The sequence below is a fragment of the Sinocyclocheilus grahami genome, unplaced genomic scaffold (assembly GCF_001515645.1).
Source record: "Sinocyclocheilus grahami isolate Dianchi unplaced genomic scaffold, SAMN03320097.WGS_v1.1 scaffold160.1, whole genome shotgun sequence".
Taxonomy (NCBI): domain Eukaryota; kingdom Metazoa; phylum Chordata; class Actinopteri; order Cypriniformes; family Cyprinidae; genus Sinocyclocheilus; species Sinocyclocheilus grahami.
Window position 1 is genome coordinate 2,454,976 of NW_015505339.1, and position 16,209 is coordinate 2,471,184.

The window sequence follows — 16,209 nt, forward strand, 5'->3', positions numbered from 1 at the left end:
GCAATAATTAAATATGTTAAATAACACAAAAGTATCTAATCCCATTTTATTAACCAATGTCTTTGCTGCTGACCTTTGCTGATCCAGTTCAACCATACTAATAAGCAAAAATGACTTTAGATAAACTAACAATTGTGCTTCATTGTTTTGTTTTGTTTTATTGCTGAAGAGTGTTTCTTCTCCTGTGTTCTACTGTACAGATGTGAATTTACTTTTGCTTCAGCCTGAGGTTTATTCATTACACTTTTTGGTGTGAAAGGGCTTTTACATTTGCTATAAATAGAACTTCTTATATTAAAAACAATCAAGCTCTGTTCATATTTAAAAAGTAATGTGAAAGTAATGCAAAAGTAATATAACGCATTACTTTCCATAAAAAGTAACTAAGTAACGTAATTCGTTTCTTTTTTAGGGAGTAACGCAGTATTGTAATGCATTACTTTTAAAAGTAACTTTCCCCAACACTGGTTACATTTACTGTGTGCTTGCACTGTCAGATTTGACAATATTCTCTTTTAATCCAACATGTATTTTTTTTGTTGTAAATATGCATTTATTTTAAATGTCAGTACACTACAAGAAAGACTGAATTAAAGCGCATCTATAATGATATCTTTTTTCAACAAGGAAAATGTCACAGAAAAAATAACCAGGGTTTGTGAGAGCTTAAGTTTTGTTGTGGTGAGCTCTAATAGCCCTTGGTCTATATTAGTCCGACTGCTTCCTTGCCAATGGGCATGTTAATAACAGGCCGAGCATGTGTCTCATGTGGCCCAGGGGCTTCTGGGACAAATACATATGTCACTTGTTGTAGAGAAGACATTGAGCTTAGCGTTCAGACCTCACAAGACTCAAATCTATTCCTGCATTAAACAGTGTGTGGCCGATTCCCATGTGAACAGTAAGCTTTCATTCCACAGGTCTCCACAGAATTACACAAGTTCCTTCATGTCCCCTGGCCTTTGCTTATTTAAAGTGACGGTTCACCCATAAATGAAAAATGTATGTCATTATTTACTGACCCTCAGGTTGGCCCGAACCTGTATGAGTTTCTTTTTTCTGTTGAACACAAAATAAGATATTTTGAAAAGGGTGTGTAACAAAACAATAACCAAACTGTATAATTTTTTTTCTATACTACAGGGGCCAGTTGCATAAACTTAGCCTCTATGTTAAGACAGTGTCTTAAGTACTAGTCTGACCAACTAGCAGTTAACCAAAGGGTAATCAGTCTTTTTTTTTTTAGTTCAGCTTTAGTTCAGACTAATCTACATTTTTATTTAACTGAATAAAAAAAAAAAAGAAGTTGTCTTAAAGAAAAAAAAATTAGCTGACAAATTTTTAAGACTAGTCTAAAACATTTATGCAACCGACCCCAGAGAAGTCAATGGCTACCGTCAACTGTTTGGCTACCAGCATTTTTCAAAATATCTTAATTTGTGTTCAATAGATAAAAAAAAAATTCATACAGGTTTGGAACAACTTGAGGGGGAGTAAATGATGACAGAATTTGGGTAAACTACCCCTTAGTTACCCCTCTGTTATTACAGAGTATTAATCATTTTACTATGTTTAAATCCATTCCACAAAATTTAGTAGATTTTCCCTCCACGTTTGGACATTTGCTTTGATCTCTGCTGCCCCCTGCTGGCTATTCTAGCACACATCCATAGCAGTCAAGTTTTTTTTTGCTCTGCAGAAGTGTCACAAACTCACCTCGGGATAAGACCACTCTGGAGAATAGTCTGTCACCACAAACAGCCTTCCGGTAGCCTGTAACATTCCCATGTTTCCATGCGCGACAGCTGCCGACACGGCCTCGGCCACCTGCATATATGCCAGCTGTCCTGCCTCACCCGCCACTGCCCCAGCCTGCGTAGACTGAGGGCTGCAACAGGACTGGAGACAGAGGTCTGCAGAATTGTACCCCCTTGCCCCATGAGTTACTTCGTCTGCACCTTGTTGTGCTGCAGTTCCAGAGGAGACCTGCCCCTCTGTTCCCGAATGGGTCATCAGCTGATGGCTGTAGAGAGCGTTGGCGCCCGCCACTACCGCCGTTCCGCTTCCACCTTCTACCGAAATGAAGTCATTGATGAGATCTGAGAACTGATTCCCGAAGGAAACGTCAAAGTGGTCCAGATTAATCTCCATGGAGCCCCCTCCGTTGGTTCCACTACTGCCCAGGCTCTGGTGGGCGCCCACGGTGCTAAAAAGCCCCTGCACCAAACCGGCTCCTTGCAGGAGCGGCTGGAGCTGTTGATTGGTGGTTCCACTTGCCTCGGTGTCATTGCACAGGTTTCCACTTTCTGCCCTCGCGCTCGTTCCTCCAGATCCCGGCCCGACTCCACCACCTTCCGTTGGTTGCTGGAGGTAGTGCTCTGCGCCTCCTACACCCTCGGCTTCTCCTCCTTCACCAGTCTGCAAGTGCTCCCCTGGTTTCATAAGACCATCCGAGTCCTTCTCTTGAACACCTCCTTCTCCTTGTTCTGCTCCTATTGGCTGTTCCAAACCACCCACTTCCTCATGCTCCTGACACGGTGTTGGAAAGCGGTTCTGGTACTGCAGAAGCTGGAGCGACCCAGCTGGTCCATTACGTTCGGTTGGAGAGCCACCGTTGCAGTTAGAGGCAGTGCGCTGGCTGGGGTGGGTATGATGATGGTGGTGGAGATGCCCATTAGTTCCCGTTGAGTCCGTCTTGATGACAGACAGGCCCATGTAGACATTGGAGTCATGAGAGTTCTGGGTCGAACTGGAGTTGTTCTGGGTTTGGGACTGTGGTGAACCTTGCAGGAAGAAGCTGGGGGAGTGACTCTGGTGTGCCAGGTGAGAGCTGGAGATTGACTGGCCGTAGCCCGCCTCTGACATAACACTGGATGGGTAGTCTTGCTTGGCATCAATTGCACAGAAATCCATCTGCTCAAGGGTAGTGCTGGGACTGAGTCCACCTCCAGATGGCAACAGTGAACCAGTGGGAGTCAGAGCCAGGGAGGTTTGGGCCGAACCGCCGTTTGAGGAACCGGACATACTGACAGCACCGTTCACCCCTTCTCCAACCTGATAGCCACTCTCTTTCGCCAGCTGCTGTTCAAATGACATGTCCTCCGTTTTGATGTTCTTCACTAGAGAGGTGTTGAAGATGTAACCGTTGTCGTTGAGCGGCGGGGAACACTTCAACCCTCCGTTACTGCAGCTGCTCCCATTGCTGTCCTCGGTTTTCAGCCCATTCCCTCCGTAGGTCTGACCTTGCTTGGGGTTGTTGAGGAAGCAGTCAGGGTCAAAGTTCATATTAGTCTCAGGCAGCTTAATACTCCCAGATTCCAGGTTACTAGACAGCAACAGTTCTTCAGACACACTGGCTGTGGACAGCATAGCAAGTCCGTCTGTGGACCCTGCGTCTGCTAACCCCACTCCAACTGCTCCAGCAAAGGCAAATTTGTGACTGTCAGCTGCCACTGCTAACACCAGACTGCTTGAGGCTGTGTCGGGCCCCAGGAGGTGAGTGTTGGGGTCTACAGTCGGGGACATGCTATAGACAGGGTCTCCAGAGACGTCTGACATGAATACATTGGCGGACTGAGACAGGCTGCTCATTACCGAGGCTACATGGCCCATTCCTGTCACCACGGGACTGTCGGCCATATCGGGGTCGGAGTTTAGCCCACTGCTAATGGAGACGGGTGAGCTCTGGGTGGTATCTGGCACTTCCACCTGGTTGGATGAGGACACCTCCATACTGTTCTGATGGAGCAGTGCTGGCTTGTGCACCTTGCCGTTCCTTTTCTCTCGGCCGCCCGTTCCACCGGCGCTGTCTGCCCCTGCCCTGCCGTTTTTGCCCCCACCGTGGCTGTGCTCCGTCTTTCCCTCTGACACGTCGTTGTTCTGAACCTCGGAGTGGGTGCTGCTGTAGGCGCCTCCAGTGCGTGGGTCCACTTTTGGGGAGATGATACGGTGTTTGGCACTGTTGCATTTGTGATGCAGGCTGCTCCCAGCACCTACAGAAAGCAGACACATTCTAAGTTATGTTAGAAAATATTTCTATTTTGAATATATGCTCTTCTTTTTAACTTTTTATTCATCAAAGAATCAAAGAGAAAAGTATCACAGGTTCCAAAAAAATATTAAGCAGTACAACAGTTTCAACACTGATAATAAATCATCATATTAGAATGATTTCTGAAAGATCATGTAACACTAAAGACTGGAGTAATAATGCTGAAAATTCAGCACTGCATCACAGAAACCTGATATTTTAAAGTATATTAAAATAGGAAATCAATATTACAAATTGCAATAGCATTTCACAATATGACTGTTTTTTCTGTATTTTTGATCAAATAAATACAGCCTTTTTGAGCATAAGAGACTCCATTTACAAATATTAAAAATCTTACTGATCGCAAACTTTTGAACAGCATTGTATATTCTAAGAAGTGTTGTTTAAAATACACAAAAATACATAATTATGAATTAAAATTATATAATTAAAATATATATTACAGTAAATAATTATAAAAATATATTCAGATAAAATATAATGTTAGTTATCATGAGTTGAACATTAAACTGTCTGAAAATATTTGTGCTATATGGTGGAGAAAATTTAACTGACTCAAGTGTCATCTGTCAGTGCGATTTCAGAGAAGATTAATGCACTCGTTTCATAATCCATTTTGTTTAATGTAAATGCATTAATCAGTGTCTGACAGTAATTAGTTTGGTTCGAAATAATTTTTACTTGACTCATTAGTACCATCTACTGGCCATAATCTATACTAAACCTGAAAAGATGATGGAAAGTCCAAATGTAAATAATATATGGTCAGATTTATATTTAAATATAAATATATTTTATAATACCTTACAGTGAAATCACTGTTAGATAAATTGATTAATGGCTATAAATAAAACCCACATGCGTTCTTATAGAAGGAGAATAGAATGAATCAACAGTCATACAGTAACAATATACTGTAATAAAACAAATGTGGACAGAAGCTGAGATCATTTGGTATTGGAGGAATTTGATGAGAAATGAGTTCATAGTGAAATCTCTGACTTGTTTGCACTGTTTAAGACTGTTACAGGTGTCTTTTACTCAGGAGACAAAGCTTTTTCAGAGAGTTTTCTTTAATGAGATAATACAGAGATATCAACTGGGGTCCGGTTCCCTTACCCAGGTTTCCCGTGCAGAGGCAGTTGTGAGTCCGGGGAGGTGGTTTGGTCTGGTGGCTGTCCAGAATTTGCTGCACGAGCTGCTCTGCTGAGAAGCCAGTGCTGCTATTCCCGTTGCTGCAAGTCCACTTGATGCCATGAACTGCCGGGAGAGAGGAGGAGACACAGACGTCAGCCAGACAGCCACACAGACCAGCACCTCGCCAGCACCTCCCTACTGACACTGCAGGGGAGAGACGGCCTAACTGCCCCACCACTGTCTACGTGACTGTCACTCATCACAGGCCCAATCCCTCAAGTGTTCTGCCTTTTCCTACAGAAGTGTTCCGGTGTCCTGACGTTTTCTCCTGCCCGTCAGATTTTCCTACCAGGGTTTACTGCGCATGCACACATCAGTAATGCATAATTTTTCTCACACTGAACGACGATAGTTACTGTATTTGCATTACTGTAAGGGGTAGGTTTAGGGTTGGGGTAGGTGTAGACATAATTAAAACACAATCTAATAGGTAGAAACATTTTTTTATTGTTGGTTTCCGGCCGTAGCTGTATCCTTTCTAGCCACAACCCTGAATAACACATAATTACTGTATTTGCATTACTGCAAGGGTAGGTTTAGGGTTGGGGTAGGTGTAGACGTTAATAAACCATAATTTGACAGGTAGCATTTTTTTTTCATGAACAATAATTACTGTATTTGCATTACTGTAAGGGGTAGGTGTAGACGTTATTAAAACACAATCTAATAGGTAGAAAAATGTATTTATTGTTGGCCGTAGCAGTATACTTTCTAGCCACAACCATGAACAACAGAATAATTACTGTATTTTCATTACTGTAAGGGGTAGGTTTAGGGTTACAATAATTACTGTATTTGCATTACTGTAAGGGGTAGGTGTAGACGTTATTAAAACACAATCTAATAGGTAGAAAAATGTATTTATTGTTGGCCGTAGCAGTATACTTTCTAGCCACAACCATGAACAACACAATAATTACTGTATTTTCATTACTGTAAGGGGTAGGTTTAGGGTTGGGGTAGGTGCAGACATAATTAAAACACAATCTAATAGGTAGAAAAATTTATTTATTGTTGGTTTCCGGCCATAGCTGTATCCTTTCTAGCCACAACCATGAACAACACATTTGCATTACTGTAAGGGGTAGGTTTAGGGTTGGGGTAGGTGTAGACGTTCATAAACCATAATTTGACAGGTAGCATTTTGTTGTTGTCAAACTGTACTACCTACTGTTTTAATAAGAGGTAGCAAAATCTGACAGGGTAGCACAAATCAACGGGTTGAAGCATCTGTGACATGCTTTTGATTACTACTGATATAATTTTGTCACATCTCTAAGGGGGAGTTTACATGACACCGTTTTAAAAACAAAAAAAACGTTTTATGCATCTTGGCCGTACTTTCTAGCCACAACCATGAACAACACAATAATTACTGTATTTGCATTACTGTAAGGGGTAGGTTTAGGGTTGGGGTAGGTGCAGACATAATTAAAACACAATCTAATAGGTAGAAAAATTTATTTATTGTTGGTTTCCGGCCATAGCTGTATCCTTTCTAGCCACAACCATGAACAACACATTTGCATTACTGTAAGGGGTAGGTTTAGGGTTGGGGTAGGTGTAGACGTTCATAAACCATAATTTGACAGGTAGCATTTTGTTGTTGTTAATAAGAGGTAGCAAAATCTGACAGGGTAGCACAAATCAACAGGTTGAAGCATCTGTGACATGCTTTTGATTACTACTGATATAATTTTGTCACATCTCTAAGGGGGAGTTTACATGACACCGTTTTAAAAACAAAAAAAACGTTTTATGCATCTTGGCCATTCATTGGCATAACAAACTTTTGAAAATGGGTTTCAAAGTGCACGTTTTCGAAAGTTATAGTCAAGTCAAGTCAAGTCACCTTTATTTATATAGCGCTTTTAACAATACAGATTGTGACAAAGCAACTGAACAGCATTAATTAGGAAAATAGTGTGTCAATAATGCAAAATGACAATAGTAAACACTCATTTTTCAGTTAAAGACAGTTCATCATTGAATTCAGTGATGTCAACATCCAGCTCAGTTCAGTTTAAATAATATCTTTGCAATTATGTCAACGATAACGCTGGAAATGAAGTGTCCCCAACTAAGCAAGCCAGAGGCGACAGCAGCAAGGAACCAAAACTCCATCAGTGACAGAATGGAGAAAAAACCTTGGGAGAAACCAGGCTCAGTCGGGGGGCCAGTTCTCTGACCAGACAACGAACCAGCAGTTCAATTCCAGGCTGAAAGTTATACTGTTATTGTCTTCGTGCAAATTACAAAAACGCAGTGATGTCATGTATTACGTATTCACATAGTGTTTCTTTACAAAGTGACATCGCCAGCTACTGGCCTGGCATACATAATACAGCATTTTCAGTTGTTTTCATGGATCTGTGTGAACGGGGAGCATTTTATGTGAAAAATGCTGGTTTACACATGGTTGTCGTGTAAACGTACCCTCAGTTCGCAAAAACAACTTTGTTTGCAGTAATGCATTTACAATGGAAGTCTATGTGGCAAAACATTTCATAAACTTTAAAAGCACAATGTTTAAATTGCTAATATATAATAATAATATATATATATATATAATATATAATGAAATTCTGGTTATTTTAACTTTGTAAACTTGCATGTATCATGCAAAAGTTACCAGGATTTATGGCTGTACTCGGAGATGACAGGACGTTTGGATATAATATTTTGGAAATATTTAATATAACCTTGGTTGCTTTTATTTATTTATTTACTTTTTTTTTTGACTTGAAGATGGTAAAATGCATTAAATGGAGTGTTAAAGCATTACATAGCAGAAAAAAATTCAGGTTACACAAATTATTAAAAAGATTTTCATAGTGTTGAAGATGTGTAGAATTTAAATTCTGTGAAATCTGCATATAACTTTGTACAGATAGGATTAGAAAGTTATTAACTAATTACACTATCACACCACTCCATGTGCATGCATATAATGTATTTTAAGCATTTATGCAGTGCCTTAGCCCATATACTTTCACTGTAAGTGCATTACTGTACACAAGGTGCCCCCCCGGTAATCAATTAAATGTCACAGATGCTGTCCATAAAGCATAAAATTGGTATTCAACTTGGAACATTCACAAAGTGTCACAAAAAAATGCTTTTTACGTCTATATGAGCCATAACTCAGGTGACTGGAGATAAACAAGTGCTGTTTCAGATCACTCAAACACTCAAATGTACTACAACAACCTCAAAACAATGCAGCGATGTAGTCTGATAAAGCAAAACAGTGCAACACTGACATCTGCTGGGCATTTTGAAGTACTACAGCTAATAATGTGTATTATAAGCCTGAACCACTCTCTCTTACTAGGGTGACCATACGGGCCATTTTCACGGGACGCACCCTTGCCAGGATTTCTATATCGCCTAAAATATCCAGGTTTTGGCTGTTAGCACTGTGCAGATCGATTGTTGTATGACATTATTTCACGAGAGCTATAGACAGCAGAGCAGGCGGTACCTTATGCTTTCAAAGTGCTCTAGCAGTACTTTGGTGTCATACACTGATCTATGGCAAGCCGTTTTAGCTTAAAATATCCCCAGCGTTACTCGTCGTAATTGCATTTTTGCTAGTAACAATTCAATTAAAGAGCTCTAAGCTCTACAATTAAATTCTTACTAGTAACAATTATAATTAGAGAGCTCTCTAACTGGCATTGTTACTAGTAAGAACTGATCGGTGTGCAGCTTCGAGTCGAACGAACAAACAAACAAACACGTGCGCGTATTTGCATCGCTTTGATCGTTCTCACCTCCTCACTCGAGACGCGCCACGATTGGTCGATTATGTACAATACCCGCATGTTGGTCAAACTACTTTGGATGTTTTAGGCAATATAAAAATGATGACCAGGACGTGTCCCGTATAAATGGCACATATGGCCACCCTATCTCTTACTCTCTCTTTGCTGTTTCATGTGCAGGGTGTTTTAGTAAGGAGGCTCTGGGCACTGGTTTAATGAGTTGAAAGCATCACAGATCTATATGCTAAAGCCATCTTGTTTGCTAACTTCTAATGTTAATAGAAAACACAGCATGGAACCATGGAGCTTCATCTACTGAGAGCATAATTTTTAATCTTTCAGTCCAGAAATAAACATCACAGTCATCTGACACAATCCAATTAGAGACACTCAGAGAAGAACTTCATGATTTTAGTCAATACAAATCAGTGAGAGAGCTGCATTACACAGCTGCTTACATATATATCATGCACAACACACACACACACACATATGCGCGTGCGTGTATATGTGTGTGTATATAGTCTCACAAAACCAGTCAAGCATAAGTCCGGGTCATATTTCAGACCAATATTAAAAGCAAAAAATGATATACAATTTCGCTTATAGGAAGCAAATTTTGCATTGACTTTTTCATGAAAATTAAGCACATTTTGCCCTCAAACTTTCATTGTGTTTTAGTAAGGAGGCTCTGGGCACTGGTTTAATGAGTTGAAAGCATCACAGATCTATATGCTAAAGCCATCTTGTTTGCTAACTTCTAATGTTAATAGAAAACACAGCATGGAACCATGGAGCTTCATCTACTGAGAGCATAATTTTTAATCTTTCAGTCCAGAAATAAACATCACAGTCATCTGACACAATCCAATTAGAGACACTCAGAGAAGAACTTCATGATTTTAGTCAATACAAATCAGTGAGAGAGCTGCATTACACAGCTGCTTACATATATATCATGCACAACACACACACACACACATACGCGCGCGCGTGTATATGTGTGTGTATATAGTCTCACAAAACCAGTCAAGCATATGTCCGGGTCATATTTCAGACCAATATTAAAAGCAAAAAATGATATACAATTTCGCTTATAGGAAGCAAATTTTGCATTGACTTTTTCATGAAAATTAAGCACATTTTGCCCTCAAACTTTCATTCTGTAAGTAAATAAATACATAAATACATAGACAGAGATATTCTTTAAATTGTTCTACTGAATGCACATTTAATTCATCAAGTCTTCTATAAATAAATCTATAATTTTAACTTTGGACAGGTTGTGTTTGTGTACTGAATTATGAATCTAATTAGAATGATTGAGAATCAGTGTTATTTTAGTATAATTGAGGTTATGTTATAGTTTTTTAAACATATTTTTGTATTTTTCATTTTTCTTTTAATTTGAAAGATTTAGTTGTGTTATCATTTTTCTTGATCAATTATTGTTTTATATATATATATATATATATATAGTTTTTATTTATTTTTATTTAACTTCAGTTAAAGATATTTTTGTATTTTTTTCCATTTTCGTTTTCATTTTAAAGTTTCAGTTGTATTTTTATTCTGTGTTTGTCATTTTTTTTATATCACTTTTTAGTTTTTTTAATTATATGCAGTTTTTATTTGTTTTAGTTATTTTACTTCAGTTAAAGCTTTATTTTTTATGGTTTCAGTTTTAAGTAACTACAATAACGATGTTGAGAATAATTACATTTGCACTCAAAAGCAAAATATTCTGGACAGTAAATTATTCTTATTATTAATCAAATTAAAAATATGCTTAATTTACATAAGAATAAAATAAATTACATTTTCTTTTTGCAATACATCAATGGTGTTGCTATTGCTTTGCTGACATTTTAAGATATTTTTGAGCTGAATTACACACATCTAACCAGAATGCCCCTTTTATGCCCAGTACATATATGGGTCACATCAGGGCCACATTTGATCTGAATAGCCTGTCATTCAAAATACAGTCAGCCACCTCCAAAATTTGAGTTCCAGCTCAGATTTCCCTGTGATTTCCTCCTGTCAGCAGAGGGTGGCAGTCCTGCACCGTCACTGAGCTTCACTCACGGAAGGTCATTCAAAGAGATGATGATGATGACGAGGATGATGTGAGAAGCTTCTCCTGCCCTTTCAGCGCTGCACTACCACATCATGAAGTTAATGACTCATTGATGTGTTCAGATTTAAAAGTCACTCTAATATTACAAGAAAAATAACTGCTGTGAATGTACAGAGAGTGTCAATGTGTGAGCATTGACAGTGAAAAACACGGCCAGCTGGTTTTGTAAAGTTAAAAGCACAGGTGACCAGAGAATAGGGATTTTTTTTGACACTTTAAATGTCAGAATGCCACTGCATTAGATATAAAATATGAAAACAAATGGCATGTTTTTATATTGTATTATCTATTGCAATGACATTCAGATTTTAAAGTGTAATTTAAGCATCCAAATACTGTTTTAGGCCACTGTAGATACAGATTCATCTTCTCTGAAAGAACCATGAACATACAGCCATTAAATAAATAAATAAACAGTATTATTTAGATTTTTTAAATCAAGGTAAAAAAAATTCATTTGCATATAGAATATTTGTATTATATTTTATTATACCTTTTTTATATTATTAATATATATATATATTTTAAATAAAAAATATATTTTGTTGCACAATATTATATTAATAATATTAATTATAAATAATAATTATAATATAATATGGGCCACATCATATATATATATATATATAATGGATAAAAAATGACAAACACAGCAAAACAACACAACTAAAACTTTTAAATTAAAATTAAAATGACCTCAATTATACTAAAATAACACTGATCCTCAATGATACACTGCTATACAATTATGGAATTAATGGAATTATTACAACAACGTTTAAAATTGCTCATTCTTCCACAAAATTAATGATTTTTAACATTTTTAACACTGCATTGGACAAAAAAATATCAAAACAAGATAATGCAATGCATTGCATTATCTTGTTTTGCTATTTTTTGTCCATGGTCATGGAATTCAGTTTCATATTTTAAGTGTGTATTAAGTGTCCAAATACTTTTTGGGGCCACTGTAGATACAGATGAATCTTCTCTGAAATTACCATGAATATATAGCAAATAAACTAACTTGATCCAACTGAATAGCTTTTCTATATCAAGCATATTATACTATTATACTGTATTTGTAGACATGTAGTTTGACACTCACACATGGGTTTGAGCTGCCCGATGAGTTCTTCCTTGGTCCATTTGGCCCACTCTTTCTTATCCGTGTTGATGGAGCACAGGATGGGCCCGCACGGTTTCCCACAATCCTCTATGGCGGGCACGTTCAGGTAGTGGACCAGCACAATGTCAGGGTTCTGAAGAGAGAAAAAGAAAAAGAGAGAAGCTGATGAGATGAAAGACTGCACATAATGAGGGGAGAAGGAAGTGAAGACAAAAGTGAGTTTAAATTGACACAGAAGGAGAACAGCGACAGGAAAAGTTCCTGCTCAAAAGAAAGACCAACATTTTTTTCATTGGGTCTATGGAGAAGAATTAGGAAACATGTCTTGAATAAAACATGGTAAATTCTGAAGCGTGGGATGAAAGATTATAAAAATCATGGTAAACAATATAATTTGAGACCAAAATATTTCTAATTCTATTTTATTAATCTATATATATCTTTAAATTTATCTAATACATTTATAAAATTTTTATTTTTCATAAAATATATATTTTATTGCACATGCTATATATATTTACAATATTTTAATTTTAATATTTCATTACAATCAATTGATGGTTGCCATTGACTTCCATAGTGTGTGTGTGTGTGTGTATATATATATATATATATACTTTTTTTATACATACAGGCTGATGATAACCATTGAATTCAATGCTATTTTTTCCAAGTCAATGGCTACCGCCAAATGTTTGGTTCCCAATATTTTGACAGAAAAAAAACACACGTTTGAAACAATGTGAGGGTGAGTAAATGATGTCAGAATTTTCATTTTTGGGTGAACTATCCTTTTAATTGTGAATATTTAGAATCAAAATGCACAATCTGAGCCGATCATACATAAAATGTGCTGAATATATGGAATTTAAAAAATGTGTAAAATGTTATTTTTTCCACAGAATTAATGGTAATTTGAGATATGATGGAAATGACATTCATTGGTTCTGAGAAAAAAAGAAGCCAAATTCATAACACATTCATAACAATTTAACATTTAGGTAAATTTGTAGCATATGTATTTGTATAATCTGCCCTGAGGTTTAGGCTCATGCCTGATTTTCTTCTAAAAACCATGTATTTCTGTACAAATCGCATCATACAAAATTGCCACTGTTACATTTTTGTAACTATTGAGATCAGGCTAGAATTCTTCAGTGATGCATGACATATACGGGTATGCTGATATATCTTGGCAGCAGACACATTAAATTGGTGGACAAATTAAAACTAGTGTGTTATGAAAGCATGTTTTACAGGAGTCCACGGGGTCAAAAGTGCATGTAGTTAAAGAAACACCAATATACAGTGAAATTAACCCATGCAATTACAAGTCCATCTAAACACACACACACCTCAGCCACAGTGGAGGAGCAAAGGCGTTAAACGTCAGGTCTGCGAGATGTTTTGCGTTCGGTGGCATGGAGGTGGGAGTCGTTAATTGGCAAGCACGCGAGAAAACACAACAGTCTCCCATTCTTCGCCCGAACTCCCCGGAGCAGATGCCCCCAATTAACTTCTAAGTATTTACCAACATCAAAACATCGCAATTCATGCCAGCTCAGAATTACGGCCATAAATTATCCTAATTGACAGCATAAGAGTAATAGGTGTTGTTTAAAGCTCAGCTGCTATAAGCATGAGTCGTGGGTGTGAAGGGGATGCGTGGAGCTTTGGGGCAGAAATCCAGCAGCTTCGAATGACTAATCAAACTGAAGCGCACAGATACACTCAAAGGACACGGCTGATACATGCAGCTATAGACTTAAACCAACAAGAAAAACAGCCAGGAGTGTTGTGCATTTTATGCTCCTCTAGCCAAGAAAGTGGGAGAAATGTAGTTCATATACTGCAAAAAAAAATTTGTGGAATCAAGATAAATTTAATGATTTCAAATAAGTTTTGTCGTCTAAAATTTTTTTTCGAAATTGAGTATATGTTTAAAACAAGAATATCTGCCAATATATCTTGATTTAAGAATGTTTAGATATTTGCTCCAGAAAACACAATTTTAAGTTTTTTTATTTTTATTTTGCAGTATATTGTTCATATTTAGGGTTAGTGCTTTACCAGTCATATTTATTCTCCGAAACATTATCTAGTTTATAATCAGGGTTGAGAGCAATCATTTTAATAATCCCAAGAGTTCCTAATCCTATTTTTATTTTGAACAGTCAAACTAAAAACTTTTCAGACACCAGATATAATTTTTGATATTTTTTTTACTAGTGAGTACAGGACGCTACAGTTCATTTACGCAAGCGAGGATAGCAAAATAAAGTAAACTGTGACATATTATTCTTCATACAGTGGACTACCAGTAAAATTGATAAAAATTTGGGACCAAAAATTATTCAGACACTTTGACCTGACCATGTTTTGCTTAAGTATTTTTTCTTTAATTGCTAATGCAACCTTTTTACACCACAGATTAAACTAAATTAAGCATTGCTTGGTGACTGGTTGAACTAAATTGGTATTATCTAATTGTGTACTTAAATTTAACAGCTGACAGCTATTTAACCTAATGCATTACATACCTTTCTATCAAAGTTATCTGATATTATCAAGATGAAATTGGTCTGTTCTTGTGATATTTTATAACTACAGTGAATAAACTGTGATAATGTGAGAAATGTTAAAGGTGTCTGAATAAATTTAGGCTCGACAGTATATGTATTGTTGGATTTAAATGAATGAATTTTGTTGCTCTTATTCCGTTTTTTTAGCTGCCGACCTCACTGAGCCATACAGAATTTTGTTACAAATCTTCATCTACATCTGAAAGCACAGCTGTATGGAGGGAAAGGAGGTGTGGGAGCTCAGACAGAGAGAAATGTTGCAGCAGCGGGTGCTTGAGCCATTTTTGAAGCTTTGTCAATGTTAAAGCAGCATTATGTAACTTTTGGCTCGCTAGCGGTTAATAAACAGAACTGCACACATCCCGCAGAAGAACATTCCAAGCGGAGCTACTTCTCTAAGTTCCCTTTCAAGGGAACTTCGAACTGCGTCCTCTAGGGGTCGCTATGGGGAACGCCTCGTCGTGACCCGTGTCTGAAGTATACATTGAAAAAACACCAACAACATGTTGGCCGGCGACAGCCCATGACATCACTACTGGTGACATTATAGTATAAATAGGCGCCGGGAGAACATGTCATTCTCTTGTTCGTCTTCACTGACCATTTTGTTTGAAGCGTGCATTTCCGTGGTAAGAGCGATCTATATTCCTATCGTTATGGCGAGCACTAGCAAAGCGTTTAGAGGGTGTGTGCATCCGCGTCGCCATTATTTGACACCTGATGACACACACGATCTCTGCGTTGTTTGTTTGGGCCAAGACTCATTGTCCTTGAGGGTGCAATCCGCGTTCATTGTGAGCGTATTTTAATGAAAAGCTCCACTCTCGTTTGTCTTGCTTTTCGAGGAAAGGGGGGCAGCCATATGCTTCCCGCGGCTCAGGACCCACCGCTGCTGAGGCGCGGAGGAGGATGGGCTCCTGGGGATTGCATGTGGATCCGGCTGATGAGTTTAAAAAGGGGGTTTCCCTCTCGCGCTCGTCGGCTGTGGCCGAGAGTAAGCTGCTGGAGGATGATGTTATTTCTTTAACATAATTTGATCCGGGGGCCGGTGCTCTGCTGGGTTCGGCCCGGTAAGAGCAGGAGATGTCTGAGGACGGCGAATAAGCTGAGGCTGAGCCTTCCCAATCCTCCTGCTCTGCGTATGGTGACTTTTGAGCGTTATCTTTCTTACGCATTAATCGATTCTAGCATATGAGTTATGCCAACATTGAGGCGATGCGCGGAAACGACTATGAGAGGATGCCCCTGTAAAAAAGACGACTGGTTAGCTATCTTTCTATGGGTGAGCCGTCCTCTCTTAAAACTCCCTCCTTGCCATCTCGCTTAGATGGCAGGGCATA

At 38.2% G+C, this 16,209-nt stretch overlaps 1 protein-coding gene across 1 annotated transcript in view; it reads right to left on the bottom strand.

The window, feature by feature from the left end:
• Positions 1–1,704: 1,704 nt before the first annotated feature.
• LOC107592898 (calmodulin-binding transcription activator 1-like) overlaps positions 1,705–16,209 on the bottom strand; it is a 60,288-nt gene continuing 45,783 nt past the window's right edge. The window contains exons 3-5 of the mRNA XM_016282474.1: positions 12,267–12,420; positions 5,174–5,314; positions 1,705–3,992 (exon numbers count right to left, since the gene is read on the bottom strand). Coding sequence (XP_016137960.1) covers positions 1,705–3,992; positions 5,174–5,314; positions 12,267–12,420 — 2,583 coding nt within the window. The remainder of the gene's footprint in view (positions 3,993–5,173; positions 5,315–12,266; positions 12,421–16,209) is intronic.